This window comes from Eutrigla gurnardus (assembly GCF_963514095.1).
Source record: "Eutrigla gurnardus genome assembly, chromosome: 9".
Taxonomy (NCBI): domain Eukaryota; kingdom Metazoa; phylum Chordata; class Actinopteri; order Perciformes; family Triglidae; genus Eutrigla; species Eutrigla gurnardus.
The window spans coordinates 6,146,970-6,171,086 of NC_139923.1; the positions used below are offsets into that span (position 1 = coordinate 6,146,970).

Below are 24,117 nucleotides of genomic sequence, written 5' to 3' on the forward strand. Positions count from 1 at the left end.
TGTGTGTGTGTGTGTGTGTGTGTGTGTGTGTGTGTATATTACACATACATACATCAGACATTAGTGGGAAACTGCTACTGCAAAAGTGTGTAAAAATAAGTACTCAGACATCAAATATATGACTTTAGGAATAAAATGTAATCCTGCTGTATAAAAAAACAAAAGTACTGACAGGATAAATACATACAGTATTTAAACTGATGTGTGGAGGTATAAACATATGGTAAATGGTCTTCATTTATGGTATAAACGGGTAGTAATATATAGATATAGATGTATATCTAAAGATATTTACAGTATTTATTAATGTATATGTGTGTATACAGAGGTCAAGTGTACCAGTGCAGTGCTGAGCTTAAGAGTTACATACAGTTAAGTACAATATCTCAATGCTTCTTCACCCACTGTGTTCTATTCAAATAGTTTTGTGTCTGTGAAGCTGATTTTTCGACGGAATCTGTATTATTTAAAGAGACTGCATTAAAAACAAAGTGTTTATAATACTGTATTACGGAGATTTTAGTGATCATAGGTTTAAAAAAAAAAAAAAAACACCATTCGAAGACGTTTTAGGTCTTTTCCAGAAAGACGTCCTGATAAACTGCCGTGAGGACGGTGAGGAAACAACTGAAAACAACATCAACCGGAAGTAGTAGTATTTTGATTGACAGAGCCGACCCACCCATTCATGCCGAGCTACGCACGTTTAGTGGGCTGGGGTCAGAGCTGCTATTCTCTACGTGGAGATACGCACAGAAATGACGTTTGACGCTGTGGCTCGTGACGGTCTGTACGCCCATAGCGGCTACGCGCCGTAGTACCTGTCAGTCAAAGGACATTTAAATGGCCACACTGTACGGAACCGTCTGCGATACAGCAGTGTAATAACGCTGTTACGGTCGTATTCTGGCTAACAGCTGCGTGAAGAACGTCCGTGTTTATCGTTGGTTCAGCTGCCTCTAATCTAAACCCACATTTCAACCGATACATTTGCTCAAGAGGCGAAAATGAGCGAAGAGGACGAGTTTTTGCAGAAAGCCCGAACCGGGTTTGAAGATCTCTGTCGAGCCTTGAATATGGACGAAGAGGCAAGCGGCGAGGCGTGGAAAACCTACGAAAACATCAGCAGAAACTTCACATTAGAGGTAAAAACTACGACTTGTCTGTTCTGTTTATTCAACGTTGTGTCGTCGTTTCTGCCGCTGCTTCCCGCTGCCTGTATTTACCGTAACGTCACTGCTAGCTAGGTTCATGTACTAACAATGCTAACGGTTCTCTTAGCTCTCTTCTGTCGTTTTACCCTGATAACATTATACAAATATTCATTTAATATAATAGAATTAGGTTTGAGGGAATCGTTAAAACCAGGAAAACACCGCAAACAGTTTCTAAACTACTGTAAATGTGATGGTTACCCTTCTACAAACACGTCACTGCGCTGCTAAACCAACAGAACGTCAACATTAAGACGTTGGGATGAAAAACTACATGTGATGACATAACTTGCTATTAGTAATACTAATAATAACAATAAGCTAGTGTTTGACCAGAAGGAAGCCACTAGAGGGGAGGATTTCCAACATGGCTCGGTGTAACTGAATACACCAGACTGTCTGTTGATGAATGACGCTACCTGCTTATTTAATACGTTTATTTATAGCGTAACTTCCACCGGAAACATCGCTGCACACTGCTGTAACTACTTAAGTAGGTGACGGTTGCTTTTGTTTCTATTTTACTCGTGCTCCACTACATTTCAGAGTCAAACATTACATTACATGTATATTTTTTGTTTTCTTTTTCTATTCCTCTATATTAAAAAACATAATATACAGTGACACGCAAAAAGTAAAAGAGAGGATAAAATAACGCTTAAATGATATAAAATCATACTGTATTTGTGTTACTTTCTGAGACAAAGCACAGAAAATAACATGTACATGCATAATCATATACTGACACATGAACTTCAACATTCATGTGCACATATATAGGTTGTACTACTAAACATACGCTGTAAGAAACGCCTGTGATGGCCAAAATGACACAAGGATGCACAAATTCAAGATGCACATACAATCATCATTCATCGAAAATGAAACGTCCATTTCAACCCTCATATATTCAACAGAACAGTTTTTCTGAATTAACAGGTGTAGCCTACTGTTTGTCTCTGTCACACTGACACACTCCTCGTCTTCCTCCCTCCTCATTTCTATCTCCTCACACAATGACGCCTTTCATCTCTGTTCCTCCCTCCCCTCTTTCATCGCTGGTTCACCCTCTTGTGCCCCGTCGTCATGTGCAGGGCAGCGAGCTGCACTGGCTGGCCTGTGCTCTGTACGTGGCCTGCAGGTCCTCGGTGCCGACGGTGGGGAAAGGCACCGCCGAGGGGAACTACGTCTCCCTGACCAGAATCCTGCGCTGCTCAGAGATGAGGTGGGACCATCAAGCACCTGTGCACTCATCTGCATCTTTGTCTTTTTTTGTTGTTTTTTTTCTGCTTTTTTTCTCTGTTTTATAAGAAGTAGTCAGATACTTGCTTCAGTACAAGTATTAATACCACAGTGTAAAAATACTCCGTTCCAAGTTCTATCAGTAAAATACACTTGTACTTCGAAGATGCATTTATTATCACTTTAATGTAATGTGGAGCTCATTTTAATGACGTAACTACAGTATATACACTGCTGGTAGTTTAATCTATAATAAGTAGGCAGGCACAATACCACTTTTTCATGTCTGATACCTTGACCTTGAGTATCTGTCGTAGTATGATATCGTCTTTTTCTGAAAACAACTAAGCTGTTAATAATACATTTTATCTGGATGCACTCTGCTTAACCTACCCACCTGCAAAACATCATGCTCAAATTGTGAAACAAATAATCTACTCCCCTAACGGAAGAAATACAAAGCCCACAACTCAGTCATGCAATACTGCTTCTTCTTTTTATTTAAACGTTTTCAGGCATAGAATTGAACTTTTAGTAGCATTTTTGATTCACGTTTTAACAAATGGTAACATCACATATGCTGCTCACCTGACATCTCTTTCGGCATCACACACATTTTTACATAATTAGGTTAAAAGGTCAGATAGGATACAGTAATTTTGGCCAGTATCAGACCAATTCCAATGACAAATCAGATCAGCGCATCCATAATAGTAATACATAAAAAAGGTCTCTTCAAAAAATAAAACTTACATTAAAAGGCCACATGATGCACTATTTCAGTCGGATTGTACTCAGACAAAACGTCCAAATTCCAGGAAAGACTCATACTTTGATTTAACTGACCAGTTTTAAAGCTAAAATAAAAAACATGTATCCAATACAAACCTCTTAGATGATGAGTAGAAGTAGAAAGAGGTAGGGAAAGTAAAGTATAAAACCTACTGAGACAGTCGCCACCAAATCATCATGATCCAATTTGATTACATTAGAAAATAACAGCTGTTAGATTGTTAGTTGCAGCCCTACTATATTCATAGATATATAGACATATATTCCAATGCCTAGAGTCTAGTCTAGGCATTGGATGATACGAATATTTCATGAAGCGATAATAATATTAACCAGAAAATCATCAAAATATGCAAACTCTTAAAATGGCACCAAACATCCCGATATAAGTAAATATAAAAAAACTGAAACCAGTAGTAGTAAAAATGTTTTGTTCCTTTCTATAAATATTATTGAATTTTTTTTTATTGTGTGAAAAGGTGATTACAGAATAGCTGATGGCAAGTACAGGGACACAAACTGTTAAAAGAAGTTTTCTTTCTTACACATTAGTTCTGACAGACGTGCGCTCTGCTGGTAAAAGCTATAATTAATAAAGTTAGTGTGTGCAGGTGTTTCAGTTTGAATGTTAATGTGGGAAAGAGAAGTAAACACACCGAGGACCATAAGTCAGATATACAAGCTCAGTCTCTGTCTCTGTTTCTTGCCAGCCTGATAGAGTTTTTCAGTAAGATGAAGAAATGGCAGGACATGGCCAACCTGCCGCAGGATTTCCGTCAGAGCACCAACAAGCTGGAAAGGAACTTCACCGTGTCCGCCGTCATCTTTAAGAAGTACGTTCCCATCTTCAAAGCCATCTTCAAGGCGCCGTCGGAAGAGCCGCCCCGAGTTCACCGCAGCCGCAAACAGAGGTGGGACAGCATGACCTTTGACCTCCATGTTCTAAGGTTGATGTATTTCAGGATCTGTGACTTAATTCCCTTCACGGCTTCTCTCTCCAGACGTCATCCCTGCACTGTGACCGAGGTCTTCAACTTCTGCTGGGTTCTGTTTGTCCATGCTAAAGGTAAGGATGTCCCTGTCCTGCAGTCTGTAGCCTCTTGCACACAAAGTAACCTGTAAATTACTGGATCGACTGATTTCCACCAGTCAAACAATGAAGCAAGGCAGGAGGCAGTCCAGCTGATGGTGCTAATGCAGCACTTATGCTGTGTTCACACCAAACGCAAAGTGAATTTTTCACGGGGCACTATAGCATAGAATACACTGAATTTGCATATTTGCTTGGCTTGATAGCTAGCTAGCTAACTAATCAATGTTCCATGTAACGTCTTCAGTACTTTTGATACTTGAACCACAGTCTTTTAGCTGAGGAGAAGAGTTTAAAACCACATGTGTGAAGCTGATATGATGTTGTTTCTGTCTCGTTCAGGGAACTTCCCCATGATCAGCGACGACCTGGTGAACTCGTATCATCTGTTGCTGTGCGCCCTCGACCTCGTCTTCACAAACGCTCTGCTGTGCAACGCCAGGAAGGACCTGCTCAACCCGAACTTCAGAGGTGACCCAGTCTGCTCTGATCTGGATCGTCAGCCTGGTTACATAGAAACGCTACATGTTGCCCACCAACATATGGCTCAAAGCAAGTCTGAGGGTTGAGAGTTGTAAAGCATCGAAGAGTGATAAAATGACACCAGCTCGAGGGTATAGGAAGCCTGCTTATCAGGCCTCTACTGCACTAAATCAAACATGTAAAATAAATCACATTTCTGTTGAACAAATTCCAAAGAGAGGCTGCAGTCGTGTATATCAGCGCTGACCTCTCTTCCTGTTGACACCTGGTGTTTCCTCCGCCTCCCTTTCATAACATGACTTTTATTGTCCCGGGAACTCGCTGGGAGGAAACTGCTCTGACAACCAACCAAGCTGTATCCACCCAGGAAAGAAACTTTTTTTCTTGTCTATATGTTGGTTTTTAAAATTGTAAATGACTTAAAGGGACAGTGTGATGTTTTAAAGTTGTGGTTGTGTGATAGTTTACAAACTTCTGAAGTAGATCAACCTCAAAGACAAAACAAAGAGCACGGTGGAAAAACTGTCATGCTGTGTTCGCTCGGCACAGATGGATACAAAGTCACTGCAAAGACACGAACGGATGCAAATATGTGAAATATTAAAATTGTATTGCACTATCATGCAATACAATTAGCTACAGTGTTTTAAGGACATCAGATCTCTGGTAAAGTTTTTCAGTTTAGCTGGCTGCTCAACTGACGTGGCTTGGCAGATGGACAACTTATTTCTCGCTGTATGTAAGCAGGCCTTGTGAGAGATCAACATTTACCGTTATTTTAACTTAATGTCTGTGTGTCTGTCCTCCAGGTCTACCCGAGGACTTCAGCAGTAAGGACTACAGGCCGTCCTCTGGGCCGTACTGCTTCATAGAGCAGCTGTGTGAGCTGCATGATGGTCTGGTGCTGGAGGCCAAAGGAGTCAAGGAGCACTTCTGGAAACCCTTCATCAAGAAACTCTTCCACAAGAGGGTGAGACTCCATTAAAAATGATTACACAGGGCAGATATCAGACAACACCGTCTTTTATTCCTTCATTCATTTAGCTGCTAAATTAATCAGTAAATCAGTTTAGATTTCAAGGGTTGGGGTGCATTTCAGATCATCAGGACTTTTGTGCAAAAGACTAGACTATCATTAATTTCTGTACTATGTGAAATAGGAGTGCCATCAAAATGAATTAATCTGGAAAAGAATAAGAAAAGAAAATAAAGACCGATACTTAAAAGAATACATAAAATAAGTTTTAAAATGTGGAAATACAAATAACAAAATATGAATTGCAAACATTTTTTTTTTTTCAATTATAAATATAATATAATATAATGTTTTTTTTTTTTTTTTTTTTTTTTTCCTTTTCTAATTTCTAAATATATATTTATTATTATAAAGTTTGTAACAAAAACCTTGGACTTTAATGTGTATGAATTACATGACTATTTATGAATCAGACCTTGAGAGTTTTAACTGATATTTATCAATGCAAATTATATTTATACCTTCCACTATTTCTGCTCCTTAGATATTAGTCTAAACCAGTATACAGTCAGGATATTGTGTTTTTAGATGCTGGTGGGTTTAAATTTCACAGAGTTTGATTTGTTTTTAATAATTCAATCAACAATCCACCATGTTATGTTTTGGTTACATTATTTTTCATTATTCAACAGTTTAATCAACTGATAATAAATCTCATATAATATTTGTCTTATTTAACCCTGCAGGCTTGATTGCAGTGCTAGATGTCTTTTCTAATTATACTTTCTCTTCATGATGTAGCCTCACAGACATCCACACTGTTCAGATGGTGTCTGTGACAAACTCACTTCCTGTCTGTCCCACAGATTGTCAAAGGAAAGGAGGACAGTCTGACCGGCTTTCTGGATCCCATGAACTTTGGAGACAGTTTGTGAGTGCGCCTGTTTTAAGTTTTAAAATCACACGTGGCCATATGTAACTAATATTAGTATAGTATTAGCTTAGTATGAAGAAAGAAATAGAAATAGAGTCTAGAATTAATTTCAACATGTTTTCTACCAGAAAAAAATGGTAGATTTTAACTGCATGTTAAAAAACAAGTTGAACCTGCATTGGACTGTAGTCACGAACAAAAAGATCTGAATGAATGAATGAAGATTTTTTATTTTGAACATGTGAGTAATACAAAACAAAATAGTTCAAGCAATCAAAACTATATAAATTTAAGATTTAAGTTGTTTGAAGCCAACGGTTCATCATTTCACTAAATCTGTGATCATCATTCAGTGTGTGGATGTCATCATCTCTGATTCCATCCACACTAAACGTCCATAAAGAAGACGTTTTCTGTCCAGTGATAGTTGTCTGTCTGTCCATGGAGACCCTGCAGTCATGAGCTGGGGCCCGTTTCAGAAAGCAGGCTCAACCAACTCTGAACTCTGAACCTAACCCTGATCTCTGAACCAAACCCTGATCTCTGAGTTGACCAACTCTGAGATGGGCAACTCTGAGTTTTCGGTTTCAGAACAGCGGTTTTGAATTAGTTCAATCAACTCTGAGTATGTAAACTCTGAGTATGTAAACTCTGAGTTACGCGCGTGCCTGCCGACTCTATAAAGCCATCATCAATGGAGCTCCGATACTACGATTCACCATGGCAACCGGGAGAGATATTAGATATTACTGAGTGTTTATGTAGAAAACAAGCTCAATAACGCTTTATGTTCAGCTGCATTGAGTGACTCTGTGGTGTAACGTTAGCAACGCTGCCAACGGTGCAGGCGACAGGGGTTCGACACCTGTAGTTCACAAAGTAGCGCAATGAACAAATAATCATGTTGTAATCCCACAGCCACAAAAAGAAACGGGCTTCAGCTGAAAATTAATCATAAGAATATTGCACAAATACGTTGACTAAGGCGTATGATTTTAATCATATTTCACATATTAAACAGTAAATATGAGCGGCTATTTCAACAAAGACAATGTCCTTTTTCAGAAAACTCCCGTTTGCAAAAAATCTAAAGAGCTCTGCAAAGAATCTGGATTATATCCCCGATATGAAATATTGAAAATGTCGGAGAATATTGTTTAGATATGTGATCGGTAGGAAAAACTGTAATTTCCTTTTAAGTAATCAAAATCCTCTCCTGACGTGAAGCTGCTAGAATCACTTTTATTTTATAGTTGGTTTAGATTCATGAGACATGTTGGAGAAACTCAGGGTTTGTTGAAGCAAACCTGCCAGCGAGCAGGTTAGGTTCATGGAGTATGTTACCCGGGTAACTGACTCAGAGTTTTGCTAAACTGGCTTTGTGAAACCGAAAAACCGGAGTTTCCCTCATCTCAGGGTTAACTAACTCAAGGTTTTCACTAAGCCTGCTTTGTGAAACGGACCCCTGATCAGTCACTCTGACGATGTGTGAACTAATGCAGGCTAACAACAACTATCTCCACTCATTGGACTTCATGTTTACTTCCCCCCAAAGATCATGGGAACTGTAGTTGCAAAGCAAGACTGAAACAACACAGTTGATACACAGAAAAAGTCAAGCTAACAGGAAATTAACAAAACAAAAACCCAAGACCATGACCCGTCTCCCCACAGTCTATCTCTGACTCGGGTCTATGAGGAACACATTCTGGCCACCGGCAGTCTGGACGAGAGGATCTTCACCGGCGAGGGGGCGAGCGAGGACATCGGGACTCCGGGGCCCTGCCTGTGTGAGGGTCTGGAGAACCAAGACAGCGCCACCTACAGGCTTCACACCAACCTCACCGTGAGACAGCATGTTTTTGTGTTTAAAGCAGGACTAGGCAGCCTCTAGTCTGGGTTTTTATTGTTTCTATAGCTGTTGTCTCTCCTGTCGGCAGGCCTCGGCTCTGAAGGTCTCCACTCCTCTGACTGGGAGGAAGTACGTTCAGGAGAACAGCTTGGCGTCTCCAGTGTCGTCCGCCATGAAGAGCGTTGGGCGACTCCACACACTGCTGTCAGGAACCAAACAGGGGCCGAGCGATAGGCTGACAGAAACCCTCAGGTTCAAGCATACTTTAATCTGAATGCAGTTATTACGACTACCTACTGTTGAAATGATCAAAACATTTCAGCAAAGAGTCCAAAACCCTGAAAGCAGATTTGAGAATCAAGACTTTTATACCTTTTTGTATAATAATACATAAGTCACAGCCGGCTGTTTTACTGGTGACACGTTTAAATGATCTTCTGCAATCTGATGACAGAAAGTGTGTCCCTGCAGGACCTGTGCCAGAGACCCCAGTGATGTCATCAGCAAGCGCCTGAAGGACATGTTTGAGCTCCTCTGTCAACATTACGAGGGCAGCGGGGCAGAGAGCAGCGGGATGGGGAGAGGTACATGCACACAAAGATGATTGATGATCGATATATTGATAGATGAATTCCTCTCTGCCTCCATTAATACATGCCGCCCTTGTAGACATGGCAGTGAAGTTTTTCCACCTGGCGGAGGCGCTCTACTACAGGATCCTGGAGTCCATCATTGAGAGAGAGAAGATGATCCTGGGAGACGCTGACCTGTCGGTGAGTGTTTTCTTTAGTACTGTGGTTTCATGAGGATCTTTGTTATTTTAGTCTAGTTTTTCCTCTAGTAAGAAACAGACATTTTATAAATGGACACCTGTCAGTTAAAGCTTGTTCTCTACTCCCCACTTACCAAATCTAACATCTAAAATGTCTTTAATAGATGTATATAAGGGGTTTATTGTCTGTAGATGTCTAGGTTAAATTCGGGTTATTCAGGGTTGGAAAGTGAAAGCTTAATAAACGTCTGCAAAAGCCTGGATGGTTCAACATCTTCTTTTTTTAACTGCATTTATTATCTTTTAGTCATATCGTACAATATACACAAACCCCTACACACATACACACGTACAGACAAGGCATAACATTCATGATAACATAAAATATCATGATGAAATAAATTAATACAATTAATTAATAGGAAATACGTTTTAAAATTAATGGGGGGGGGGGGGGGGGGGGTCAAATACAATTAAAAAGTCCATAGTACATGTACATAGACAATACAAACTGGATCAAAATAAAATGTGAAAGTTGACCTTGAATATGTTGTTATTATTACAAGTATGCACCAGGAAAGGAGCATATTGTCTGCATGTGTCAGTTGACTGTGGTTACATTGGTGTGTCTCAGTGTATTCTGGAGCAGGACATCTTCCATCGCTCCCTGCTGGCCTGCTGTCTGGAGATCGTCGTCTTCTCCTACAGACCTCCAGGAGATTTCCCCAACCTGATCGGCATCTTCCAGCTCCCCGCTTATCACTTCTACAAGGTATCAATAGAGAGGCTTAGTCCCGCCCCTTCCTGTGTCTCCCATGGGACCTTATTTCGGATAAAATATGTGCATTCCTCAACGGCAAAGGACAAATCATTTTTTGACTCCGTTTGAATTGTACCATGATCAAATGATCATGGTACAAACCTGCGTGAGTAACATAAGGTGAATTCCCTCTTTAGCCTCTCTATACAACCAGTCACCCCAATTGGACTGTGTGTCAGTGTGTTTGTGTTACCATAAGATGATTTTGGTTCAGCTGAATAAATCGAATTAAACCTTTAAAAACGGCATTTATATCACAAACAAACCTAATACCTAAGTGATACCTTGAGTGATGTGAAAGTTATTTATGTATATGTAGAGCTGAATCAGTCTGAACTGTGCAGGTGATCGAGGTGTTGGTGCGGTCGGAGCAGGGCCTGTTTCGGGAGGTGGTGAAGCACCTGAATCAGGTGGAGGAGCAGGTTCTGGAGAGTCTGGCCTGGACCAGCGACTCCCCGCTGTGGGAGAGCCTCCGCGGGGTCAAAGACCACGTCCCCGCCTGCAAGCAGGTCCATAAAACACAACGTGTGCGATGTTTACTGTGCATGGTGTTTATGGAGCTTCACTCCTTCCTGTCTGTGGATGACTTTCAGGTGATGCCTCCTCAGTATCTGGAACAACACGATGAGAGCAGCACCGGCAGCGCTCCCGTCACTCCCATCAACCACGGCCCTGAACTCAACACCAGCAGCATGGTCAAAGGTGTGTGCAGCTGTTTATTCATGATGCTAATTCATCTATTTGTCAGACACATAGTTTGGTGGTTTCATTTGTCTAATATACAAGCTGCCTCACAGAAATTTAACAAAAGTTGAAATATTGACACAATGTTTTGGTGAAAACTTTGAGAAGATCATTCACACTAAATGTTTTTTCATTGAACGTATTTAATTGATGCTGGTAATATTGGAGAATTCTGAAAGGAAATTAAATATAAAATTAAATAAAACATTAAGTGAAAATTGCGTGAGTACTCAGTCTTTGTGTATCTTTCTGCAGGTGTGTCCCCCTCCCCCACCACCCTTCTGGACCGCTACAGCTCTCCTCCCACCGGCTCGGCTCGCCGCCGTCTCTTCATCGACCCGGTGGATGGCGAGCCTCGACTCACCACCACAGCCAGCACAGCGCTGCCCACTGTGACCAAGACTGGCCTAGTCACAGCCATCCCAGCCGGGCAGACGGTGGTCACCATGGCAACCGCCACCGTCACCGCCAACAACGGGCAGACGGTCACCATACCTGTGCAGGGTGAGTCGCTGAGGATGTTACGCAGAGTGCGAAACACAATGATGACGAATTAGAAACGCTGACCTCTGACCCCTGCAGGTATAGCCAACGAGAGTGGAGGCATCACCTTCATACCTGTCCAGGTGAGCATGACTGGACAGGGTGGGGCCACGCTGCAGCCGCTGTCTGCGCAGACTCTAACCGGCACCCTCACCGTCCAATCATCTGTCACCAAACCAGCTGCAAAAGTAGCCAGCAGTCCGCTGAGGAAAGGCTCGCTCTCGCTGTTCTTCAGGAAGGTACGACGTTCACAGCTTATTAGTTATTGTGATTGTGATATTGTGACATGTAAGAGGGAAGCTCTTCCACCTGAGCCAACTAGTCCACAAACCAATGAGTGTCGACACGATGACCATGTTCACGTTTTGTATACGGTCAATGGGTGTCAACAGTGATTAGCATTAAATATTACATGGTCATTATTTTTAACCAGCAGCTTTAAATATTTTTATAATACTTTATGCATATATAGTGTTGTGTCCACTAGAGGGCAGTGTCATGTTTACCAGAGTTTACACAATGAAGATTAATAAAGGGGTTCATTTTTAAGCTTCTCTCAGTGTGTTATATATTAACAAAGTGTCTGTTGTGATGTTTCACCGGGTACCTTACCTTCAGGTGTACCACCTGGCCAGTGTGCGTCTCCGAGATCTTTGTGCCAAACTGGACATCTCATCAGATCTGAGGAGGAAGATCTGGACATGTTTTGAATTCTCCCTGGTTCACTGCAGCGAGCTGATGATGGACCGCCACCTGGACCAGCTGCTCATGTGTGCCGTTTACGTCATGGCGAAGGTTTGCATGTTTTCACATGTGTACTGTGTGTGTTTCTCTACTCCTGAAGTTAATCTACATGTTTACTTTGTTTCTGCCAGGTGACCAAAGAAGACAAATCCTTCCAAAATATCATGAAGTGTTACCGCACACAGCCCCAGGCCACCAGCAACGTAAGATTCCCTCACTCGGGTCTGATAAGTATTGCTCTCACAATGTCTACTCAATTAAAAGCACATATGTATTAGCATCAAAATATACTCACAGTACCAAAAGTAAAAGTGCTGTAGCAATAATAATAATAATAATAATAATATTAGCAGAGTTTGGAAATACTCAATTAAAGTACTAGTACCTTAAACCGTAGTTGTAATTGTGTCTCAGGTGTACAGGAGTGTGCTGATCTCTGGGAGGAGGAGACGTCACTCAGGCAGCAACGACAGCAACAAACACAGCTCGGCTGCTGACAGCAACCAGGATGCAGGTAGGAAACACACCTGGTTCAGTGAGGAAACACTCTTCACTGTCTGTCGATCCGTTAACACACAGAGCATCGTCTCTGTCTCTTCTCAGCCTGTCTGAGCTGCTAGTTGTGGTTGTGCAGCACATTTCCTGTCTAGTTCAGTCTTTCAGAATAAAAGCTGCAAAAAGCCAGCGTCCAGTGCAGTCGGTAGCGAGCAAACACTGAGCTCAAAGAAAGACGAGCACGAGCACACATTGTTACCCACAAATGAGCCAAAACATGAATAAATGCAGCTTTATTGTTTGTTCATCATGCGTTTATGTGGACAACGTTTGACTGTTTGTTGTTGACGGACGTTTCCACTGATGTCCTCCCAGCAGCTGGAGACATCAGTCCAGTTCCTATTCGCTCCAGCAGCACGTTGCCGACCCCCCAGCCCGGCAGTGCTCCCTCCACCCCGACTAACACCTCCAACAAGACCTCCTCTTCCTCTCTTTCCTCCTCGTCCTCCTGCTGCCGTGTGGGCGACGGCCAGGAGGAGCGAGGAGACTTGATCCACTTCTACAACAACGTTTACATCAAACAGATGAGACACTTTGCTCTGAGATACTCAGCCAGCTCCCCGTCTGCAGCGGTACGTCCACCTCACATGTGTGGGCCAGCTTAGTACTTTGATTTGCATGTATGACAATGAGTTCATCTGATTCAGTCATTGATCACTCACATAATAATAACAATGATGAAAAAAAATAGATGATTATATTTACTTCATCATCTGAATCTGTAAAGTAAATAAGCCTATCACATAAATAATGATATATTGATGTAGTGGAGGAAAAGTAGAAAATGGAAAAACTCAAGTACAGTACCTCAAACAAAATGTACCTAATTAGTTTCCACCAACGGGAAGAAAATACCATCAACTGAAATGAAAATGAAATGCTTTGTGTTTGTGTGTGAGTGCAGGTGGAGACCCCCCCTCTGTGTCCCTACCCCACCCTGAGGACAGGCTCCCCCCGTCGGATGCTCCTGTCCAGCAAACACTCCATCTACATCTCACCTCATAAGAAGGGCTCAGTCCCCGCGGGAACCAGCCCCCGAGACAAGATCTACTACTACATCTGCAGCAGCCCCCCCAACGTGAGAGACAACGGACAACACACAGCACATGACATGACAAGACAACGCACAACAGTCTCACTCTAACATGCTAAATGTGACAGTTAATCCTCCAGGACCAATACATGACTCATATCTCCGCTCTTTGACCTCTGACCCCTCAGCGTCTGCAGGAGATCAACAGCATGATCCGGACCGGAGAGACCCCGACCAGGAAGCGCAGCATGCCGCTGGAGGAGGAGACGTCCCCCAAGAGGGTGTGTCCCGACAACCACTCCGCCCTGCTCCGCCGCCTGCAGGATGTCGCCAACGACCGCAGCTCCTCCCACTGAGACGCACACGCACTTCATGACTTGTGGGGACATTACATGACTTACGTTCATTTCTGTCTGATCCCAATCCTGACCTTAAACCACCCAACACACAGGAGTTACATTATGGGGATGTGCAATTGTCCCCATTTTGTCCCCAAAAGGAAGGAGACACACACACACACACACACACACACACACACACACACACACACACACCATCATGCTACGCCTTCACTGTCCTGGCGCATTAGTAAGAGATCAGAGGCCTGTACTGCGAGGCAAGTTCAACAGACCCAGGTTATCTTCTGGGTGTCTGTCTTAACTTACCCGAACGACTGTGACCCCATGAAGCGGTCCTACGTCTGGTTATCGGCAATAAATCAACCGTAAATCAACCCAGGGTTTCTCAATCTGGCGGATGGGTGGAGTTTACAGCATCTGACCAATCATAAACATGGACAAGTCTACTCTCAGCAGAGTGGCGTATTTTATAAAATGAAGAGCAAACTATAATTTAATAGAATAGTAACTCAAATAGGAAGATGTTAAATGCATAAGCTGCTGCTACCAGATGCAGGAAGGAAGTCTAGCAAAACATCATCATCATTATTTGCTGTCCTTTTCTCCATTTGTCAGTTTAAACTCAGCATTATGACTTTAACTTCTTCTTATTTGGCTAATATTGTGTAACAATTCTCACATCGAGCTCTGATTAGTCAGTAGTTGGCGCTTTTATACAAGTTGGCCTCTTCTTGTACATCACCTGCTCCAGAGTAGGTGTGCAGCATCAGTTGCCATGGTGATCTACGCGGTAAATGCACCATCGTCATAGGACAGAGTTAAACCTGAGGTTACCTCGATAACCTCTAATCCTGCTTCCTAGTACAGGACTGGTCACTTCCTGCTGCCAGATGACATCACCAGCTCTCAGTTGTGATTGGCTAAACAGTTACATGTAACTTTGTTATTAGCAAGGTCAAAAATGCCTTAAAAAGGTCGGGAAATTATAGACAAAAAATTGTAAAATGCGGAGGCAAAGAGTTGTATTTTGGATTTTTGTTTGTTTTAATGTGTTTAAAACATTGTGTTTTAATTGTATTTTTATTTTTAGAAAAAGTTTGGATTTTAAACATTTTGAATTTGTGAGACAGCTAGAAGATGTTTTTCATGCTAAATTTAGCATTTGTTTCTTCTTCAAATTTTCAATAATAATTCGATTTTCCTGATAAATAAATGCATTTCTTTAATGTGCATCTCCACATGCATTTTTGTGAACAAACTCTGACTAATAATCAATTAGAAGTTGGTGATCAATCAATCCTGTTCCTGTTCTTCATTCCATCCGTTTTGTCTCCGATACCAGGATGTTGGTTTGAGCGTTACTGAAGGTGTGATGAGGTTATGAGGATTAATTTTGTCTTTATTCTTTGTGTTTTTCAACATATTAACTTCTAGTTTCATTACCATCAGTGTAACATCTGTCATTCAACATTAATAATAATTCAATAATGTGCTTTTTATCGAACCTATTTGTATGTTTGTCTCCATGTAACTCCTGTTATCATGATGACAAGTCTGTAAATATTTGTAAAAAGTAAAAAGAGAGAAAGAAAAAAGAAGCTATATTATGGAGGTGATGTAAGTTAAGTGCCTTTATTTTTTACTCCTGAATCTGTTTGTTTGTTTGTTTCTCTCTGAAGAAATAAAAGGTTTTGAAGTGACCTGGTTGATGCTGTGTGTCGCCACTAGATGGTGCTGTTGGTTTATTGTGTAAAATAATATTGTGCGTTTTATAATGTATGAAAAGACTGGAGAAATCTGAATAAACAATCATTGTCCTTTTATTATCACCTGCTTGTATAGATTATCAATTCAAGGATAAATTGTCTGAAATCACTGGTTTGTGATGCCAAAGTGCTTTTCTATACGCAAAAGATTTACTATTCACAGTTTGTGGAATTTCTAATCAAACAGAGTTAAGCCACTTTCTCTGTCGTGTAACCTATTAACCACAAACCAAAATGTGACATTCATCGACGCAGTGGCAAAAGACGGATTGCTCCTTCAGAGTCTCCTGTGTGCAGTCATGTCTTGTTATAATACCTTCTGCTTAATTACACCTGAGGTCTGTACAGGAAGCAGTGAGAGGCTGGCGAGGTAGCTTAAGGTTTGGTCAGTTTAAACTCTGTTGCTTTTAGTCTGATTATCTGTAAATTTTTTCATATTTGTCTGATATTATCGTTTATAAAATACATCACTGCTGACAGTACTTTTCAGGATCACAGTTGTTAGTTGAGACAGATAACCAGAAGATATTCTGTTGAACTGGTTTATAGTCCAGACCTCTGGATCTTCAGATAAACTATTGCATGGCTATTGGCTGACATCCTCCAGCTGACGTCCACCTGCAGCTCTATCAACACCTCCATGCTCTGCCGACCAGCAGACACAGCGAGGTGGAACTCATCGTCTAAAATAAGGGACTGCTTCACAGAACCTTAATGAACTACTTCACCTGGTTTTTCCTGCTGATTTCATGTGTGCTGTCAGTTTGCTTTAAGTCTAATACACATCAACACCTGGCTACTACAGATACAATCCAATACTTTTAGGCTGTGCAGTGATTTATTTAAGGTAGGCCTACTGCAGCCAGAAATCATGCACTTTTCATAACCATTTTCATCAACTTGGCTAGCTAACATTTTCTCTCTCTCGCTCTCGCTCTCTCTCTCTCTCTCTCTCTCTCTCTCTCTCTCTCTCTCTCTCTCTCTCTCTCTCTCTCTCTCTCTCAGCAACCATTGGTTATCCTGTTTAGACGTAGAAACCACATCAAGTTCTCACTGGATTGTAAAACTGGGAAGCAATCTCGTTGTGGGGGAGCTAGAGGAATGGCAGAAGTCTGTGTATGTAGTATAAGCGTTTGTATATATGTCCACGTATATATGTCCATGTGTATGTATATATGTATGTATAAATGTATATGTGTGTGTCAACGTACTCAACTAGGTTTTAGGACTCGTTTCTGCAGCATCAGCACTCTGATCTATGATCTGTCATAGTTTTAAACAACCAAATCTTTAATGGGCCAAAGAGAGCTCTTATTATCTTATTATTGTTGTTGTTGTTGTTGTGATTCATTTTATTAGTATTATGAGTATTGCCATGCTGAAATACACAAACGTTTGACAGAAGTTACTGTTGATGAGTAATTAATGAGGTATGTTTTATTAATATTTGTATTGATATGTCTCAAGATGTTGGTTCACTTATTACCGAATGTAAATAGAGTTGGATTTAAGGGGTATATTTTAGTTTTGTTTGTGCGTGTGTGTGTGTGTGTGTGTGTGTGTGTGTGTGTGTGTGTGTGTGCGTGTGTGTGCGTATGTGTTTGCGTGTGTGTGTGTCGGGAGTCGTGTGTGTGCATGTTTGTGTGTGTGTCGGGTGTGTGTGTGTGTGTGTGTGTGTCGGGGGGGGGGGGGGGTGCGTGTGTGGGTGTGTGCATGTGTGTGCGTGTTTGTGTGAGTGTCGGGGGTGTGTGTGTGTGTGTGTGTGTGTGTCGGGGGGGGGGGGGGGGGGGGGGGTGCGTGTGTGGGTGTGTGCATGTGTGTGCGTGTTTGTGTGAGTGTCGGGGGTGTGTGTGTGCGTGTGTCGGAGGTGTGGTTTGTCTCTTTTTATCCAGTCGTGTCACAGTTGGAAACATGTCACGGAGGAAGCAACTCAAACCGCATCACGTCCAGACTGATCATTTATCTTTGAACACAAATACAGGTAGGCGTACCACTTTTATTAACTTTGACATTTTAACGTTGGAAGAAACCATCTGTGTGGTTTATATTCCTGTGATTCTCTTAACAGAAGTAGAAAATTAACTATTGTGGATGTAACATTAAAAAGTTGAATATTGTTTTATCTTTATCATATAAACATTATACTTTGATTATAATAATAATCTGTGGTAGAATTATTTGCATAGTTTAGTAGTACAGTAGTACTATAATCTAATGTTGTAGAGCATTTCTGTAGTATTGCTGTTACGTTCTTGACTTATTTTTAAGATTATTATAACTAATTTCATGAAGAGGAATCAAAGCTTAAATTAAACCTTCAACATATTTAAATTGAAATTCTTGTATGTATATTAGAGATTTTGCAATATTCATTTTAATGTCTTTCAGATGCCATATCTCCTCCTGCAGTGGATCTCTGTGTTCATGTCTGCAGCCGATGTTGTGCTGAGTTCAGTGCGCCATCAGACCTGGAACAACATCAAACAGAATGCTCTCCAGATCCTCCAGTTCTGATTGTGAACGAGGATCTGCTGTCCTGCAGCAAAGCTTTCCCTGCAGCCTCATTACCAGCGAGTGAAGCCAGAGGGGCGGGTGGAACAGTTCATAACACCCAATCACTGGACAGATCCAGCAAAAGTGCAGAGCTCATGGGTTGTTTCAGCAGCAGAAGAAGAAGTGTGGAAAGTCCAGGGAGCTCCAGCAGCAACCAAAGCATCAGTGGTGCTGATGCTGTACATTGTACGTGGGGTTTCCCAGAATCCTTATGCACGAAGAGCAACATCCTTACTGAGAACCTAAAAGTTGCTCTGTTTTCACAGCTGGCACCCTCAGACAGCAGGACTGACATCTGGTCTCTGTTGCAGCAGCTCCTTGCCCTGCAGATACATCAGATCCACCAGCTTGAGCTTGTCGATCAAATCCGACAGCACGTTCAGGTGTTTGCTTCTCACCAAGCCCAGATACCAGAGACCCTGATCTGCTCCAAAGACCTATCATCTGCAAAATCCATCAAGCAGCTCAAAGCTCTCGCTACTTATCTGTCTCAGCAGCTAGCTGCAGCCACTCGGTTAGCCAAGAGCATATCAACTCAGTCTGCTACCATACATGACTTCAAGCAGTTTACAGTCACGCAACAGCTAAATCAACAAGACAACGAAGATGTGCTACCAAGTTCAACGTCCTCACAGACTTTTAGGGAACTCATGCGACACATGGACTGTGATTCTTCTGACCCCCAACTTAGTTTGTTGTCCCTAACCAAGATGTCCTCGCTGGTGTTAAGCAATACTTCCTTCATTGGTAGGACTTCTGGGAACTTACCACAACCATCATCTTGCAGTGAGCAAGCCGTTCCAGATTCTAAACCAAACATCACTGTGGAGGATATCGATGCCCTGGCAGCTTTGGCCCAAGAGAGGAAAGGAAATGCACCCTTTCTGTCTCCAAACGATTCTCTCTACAAATGCAAATTTTGCACCAAAGTTTTGGGGAGCAACAGTGCCTTACAAATTCATCTGCAATCACACACTGGAGAACGGCGGTACAAATGTGGGCACAGGTTCTCCACTCGAGGGAACTTAAAGGTTAATTTCCAGAGGCACAACGAGAGGTTCCCACACATCCAAATCAACCCGTATCCTGTTCCAGAAGGCAAAATCCAATCCAGTGCTGGGACTCCTTTTGGTACAACCTTGTCACCAGAGAAAGGATGGCTTGATAGGCCACCATCCCCAACTACAATGACCTCTCTGGAAGAGTCAGACTCAACCAGTCTGTTCACTCTCATCAAGAAAGAGGACAAACTTATCTCAGTACCCTTTTCCGTTACTCAAGATCTTTACTTTGATTCAGCAGCAAGCATATACTTCAGGTCAAAGGAAAACCCTACAAAGACCTCTGACTCAGTAGAAACCAGGCAACAAAGATCAATAAGTCTTAAAAGTGAAGATGTAAAACCATCTTATAACTTTGTCACTAAAATGATGAAGTCAGAGAAATCAGTCGCTGTTGCACCCAAATCTACCTCGTTTTCAGGATTCCTTTCATTAAAACATTTTGATGACCCCAAACTCCAGCTGCCATCAGACACTGCTGACAAAAGAGTATCAGACCCAAACGAGTGTGTCATCTGCCACCGCATACTAAGTTGTCAGAGTGCTCTGAGGATGCACCATCGGACGCATACCGGAGAGCGTCCCTACCAGTGTGAACTCTGTGACCGAGCCTTCACAACCAAAGGAAACCTCAAGACTCACCAGGCTGTTCACCGTGCCACACTCACATTGAGGGTTCAGCACTCATGCCCAATGTGCCACAGGAAGTTCACAAACGCTGTAGTCCTGCAGCAACATGTGCACATGCACATGGAAGGTCACTTACCCAATCAGGACCTTACACATCAGAAATACTCAGTGGATTGTAATGAAGGATTCAGGGACAAAACTATCATGAATAACAGAAAGAACCCTTCAGATGACAATGATGAGAGCTTTCGTGACAACCAATTCAAATCCTTATCCACCCGTATGTCCAAATCAAATTTAATTGATGCTAACGAGAAGACAAGCTACCATAGGCCATATGGGGAGCTGAAATGGATCAAAACGGAGAGGCCAAATGAGGAATGTAGTCAACCAAATAACCACCAGGCTGCTGACAGTTCAGCTTCCAAGCAGCCTCTGTCCCCCAATGACCAAGCGTCAATGTATTATAAAACTGCAAAGCTTGAGGAACCATTCCAGATGTGGCTTGACTCAACCTCTTCAGCACTCCATGCATCTGCTACAGCGCCCAATGACCTAAACTTATTTATGAACGGCGAGGATTCTCAGAGCTTCATCCCCAATCTGAGAGAAAGGGGGGTCCTGAAAAACACTTACTGTGATGTATGTGGTAAACGTTTTGCCTGCCAAAGTGCCTTGGACATCCATTACCGAAGCCATACCAAGGAGAGACCGTTCCTCTGCACAACATGCAACAGGGGCTTTTCGACAAAGGGGAATCTCAAGCAGCACATGCTCACACATCAAATGAGAGACTTCCCCTTGCACCTGTTTGAACCCTCTAATCCTGACCAGGCACCCAACCATCATGGCTCCATGTTGTCCATTGGCTCACCAACTGTAAAGACAGGGATGGCTGCTTTCCTGAACTCATCTTCTATGAATGTCAAGGGTCTTTCTGATCCTTACAATTCTCAGTCTCCTGTATGTGTTGCAGCTCCACCTCGCCGGACGCCCAAACAGCACCACTGCAAGACTTGTGGGAAGAGCTTCTCTTCTTCCAGTGCTTTGCAGATCCACGAGAGGACTCACACCGGGGAAAGACCATTCACCTGTGCTGTCTGTGGACGAGCTTTTACTACCAAAGGAAATCTAAAGGTTGGTTTCACCGAGATATCTTTAGGCCTTTTCCACAACAGAGATTTTGTTTGTTTTCCCTCTGCTCTGGTGTGAGTGTCTGAATCTAAATTTCAGCACTGCTCAGCGGGTAAAAACAATGCTTTACAAAACACAGTGGGAACTCAAGATACAACCTAGAATCTGTGTACAGCAAACTACGTTCATGGTAGCTGGGAAATAAGTACACAGGGCTGGTTTGCCTGGTTTAAAATCTGAACTGATTTTCAATGAGAGAAGGACCGAGTCTCGTATGGTCTAGCAGTCAGGATTCCTGGTTTTTCCCCAGGCAGCCTGGGTTCAACTCTTGGGAAGGGAATTAATGTGTCATGCATGAATAAAGAGATGCAATTTGCATATACAGTAGTTCTCCTAAATACAGAGCTGTTCATCTAGAGCTTTGTTGAATTGGTCAACTCTGGTTTTATTGAGCATTACAATCAGCTTACTCTTGTAGTTTCATGCTACATCACATTAAACTAACTGGCTAGGACTACAGGAACACATGTTTAACTTTACCTCCATTCCAACAGCAACACTTATATAAACTGACTCAGCTGATCCAAAATGTTAACCACTGCCTGCCTGCTTGCAGGTTCATATGGGAACTCATATGTGGACCAGTGCCCCCAGCAGGAGAGGACACAGACTGTGTGTGGACAGATCATCAGTGGGACTCAGGACTCGTCCCGTTAAACTTCCTGAGCCGTCACAGAAGAATCCAGCGATGGTGGACCACTGGAACCAAAGTCCAGATCTGTTCCCTGCAGGTTTAAAGATGACGGATGTTTGTTTGTTTCAGGCGTCCTTCCCATCGTGACATTTCAGACTGAAGGACACGGCACCTGTTCAAAACACCTGTCTAAATGAACTTCAGCATGCAGAGACCAGCTGTTAAAAAATGTGCTGTGCACATGTCTATGCTGTGTTGCTCGGCTTCTAAAGATTTATGTTAAAGGTTAATATATTATAGTATAAAGTCATCATAGATGTATAAACATGCTGAACAGTGTGGTTATCAGTCTATAAGTCATCTTTGTTTTAGATGCTTCATAAAAACCTTGTACTCTTTTATGTCGTATAGTTCTGTTGAAGTTTAAGACTGTTTAATACATAATTAGAAAGAGGGCACACCCAAAAGTTGCATAAGTGACATTTTCTCTGTGTGTTTAGTACCAGAATGTAACGTTACTATAACAACAGGTCTCTCTGTGTGTTGGGTACCAGGATGTAACGTTACTATAACAACAGGTCTCTCTGTGTGTTGGGTACCAGGATGTAACGTTACTATAACAGCAGGTCTCTCTGTGTGTTGGGTACCAGGATGTAACGTTACTGTAACAACAGGTCTCTCTGTGTGTTGGGTACCAGGATGTAACATTACTATAACAACAGGTCTCTCTGTGTGTTAGGTACCAGGATGTAACGTTACTATAACAACAGGTCTCTCTGTGTGTTTAGTACCAGGATGTCACGTTACTATAACAACAGGTCTCTCTGTGTGTTGGGTACCAGGATGTAACGTTACTGTAACAACAGGTCTCTCTGTGTGTTGGGTACCAGGATGTAACTTTACTATAACAACAGGTCTCTCTCTGTGTGTTGGGTACCAGGATGTAACGTTACTATAACAGGTCTCTCTGTGTGTTGGGTACCAGGATGTAACATTACTATAACAACAGGTCTCTCTGTGCGTTGGGTACCAGGATGTAACGTTACTATAACAACAGGTCTCTCTGTGTGTTGGGTACCGGGATGTAACGTTACTATAACAACAGGTCTCTCTGTGTGTTGGGTACCAGGATGTAACGTTACTATAACAACAGGTCTCTCTGTGTGTTGAGTACCAGGGTTGTAACGTTACTATAACAACAGGTCTCTCTGTGTGTTGGGTACCAGGATGTAACGACGTTACTATAACAACAGGTCTCTCTGTGCGTTGGGTACCAGGATGTAACGTTACTATAACAACAGGTCTCTCTGTGCGTTGGGTACCAGGATGTAACGTTACTATAACAACAGGTCTCTCTGTGCGTTGGGTACCAGGATGTAACGTTACTATAACAACAGGTCTCTCTGTGTGTTGGGTACCAGAATGTAACGTTACTATAACAACAGGTCTCTCTGTGTGTTGGGTACCAGAATGTAACGTTACTATAACAACAGGTCTCTCTGTGTGTTCGGTACCAGGATGTAACGTTACTATAACAACAGGTCTCTCTGTGTGTTGGGTACCAGGATGTATGGTTACTCACACTAACAACAGGTCTCTCTGTGTGTTGGGTACCAGGATGTAACGTTTCTCACTCTAACAATACTCGCTCCTTCTTTCTTTTGTCTGCTGATGGGAGATGTATTTCACTTTCATTATTCACACACAGATGTAGTTTCACACTAAACTAAATGATACTACAACAAACCTGTCCCAAACTGAGACTGTAAATTATCTTTTGAGTTGTGTTATAGTACATATTTTTCTCAAATGAGGTCTCATGGGGAACACTGGAATCGACTTAGCCGGTCTATAGAGAGGCTACGTATTTCAGATCAAACATGTCCGGTAGTCAACAGACTTTTTCATCCCATTTGAATTGTACCATGAATTACACTTCTTTCTGATGCAATTCAAAAATGCACTATAGGAATGCACTATTGTGTTTGTTTTGTTTGTCATATTTTTCTTCTGAAGCAAATGGGTTACAACTTAATTTCATTGTGTATAAATGATCCGTGTGTGTCGTAGGTTTGTCCCAGTATTATTTATCTCTGGTCGCACACAATGTACGTCACCAACACAGC

General features: G+C 42.1%; 2 protein-coding genes across 3 annotated transcripts; both read left to right on the plus strand.

Annotated features, from left to right (window-relative positions):
• Positions 1–839: 839 nt before the first annotated feature.
• rbl2 (retinoblastoma-like 2 (p130)) lies at positions 840–15,935 on the plus strand. 2 transcript variants are annotated; one of them, XM_084018128.1, is made up of 22 exons: positions 840–1,145; positions 2,309–2,439; positions 3,959–4,159; positions 4,250–4,314; positions 4,681–4,809; positions 5,631–5,791; positions 6,664–6,728; positions 8,406–8,577; positions 8,672–8,835; positions 9,055–9,167; positions 9,253–9,356; positions 9,990–10,127; positions 10,520–10,684; positions 10,769–10,877; positions 11,175–11,423; positions 11,502–11,701; positions 12,081–12,257; positions 12,338–12,409; positions 12,621–12,720; positions 13,077–13,333; positions 13,666–13,839; positions 13,983–15,935. In XM_084018128.1, exons 1-22 carry the CDS (start codon positions 1,008–1,010, stop codon positions 14,148–14,150), a joined length of 3,252 nt encoding a protein of 1,083 aa, XP_083874254.1. In that variant the 5' UTR covers positions 840–1,007; the 3' UTR covers positions 14,151–15,935. The 2 variants fall into 2 exon arrangements, with proteins under 2 accessions (XP_083874254.1, XP_083874255.1); XM_084018129.1 differs by having other exon boundaries at positions 13,080–13,333.
• A 1,895-nt stretch (positions 15,936–17,830) lies between these two features.
• On the plus strand, positions 17,831–22,138 carry sall1b (spalt-like transcription factor 1b; the record flags this gene model as incomplete). The annotated part of the gene is made up of 3 exons (XM_084017880.1): positions 17,831–17,900; positions 18,329–21,300; positions 21,914–22,138. The coding sequence occupies 3 exons, from the start codon at positions 17,831–17,833 to the stop codon at positions 22,136–22,138; spliced, it is 3,267 nt and encodes a 1,088-aa protein (XP_083874006.1).
• Between the last annotated feature and the right edge of the window lie 1,979 nt (positions 22,139–24,117).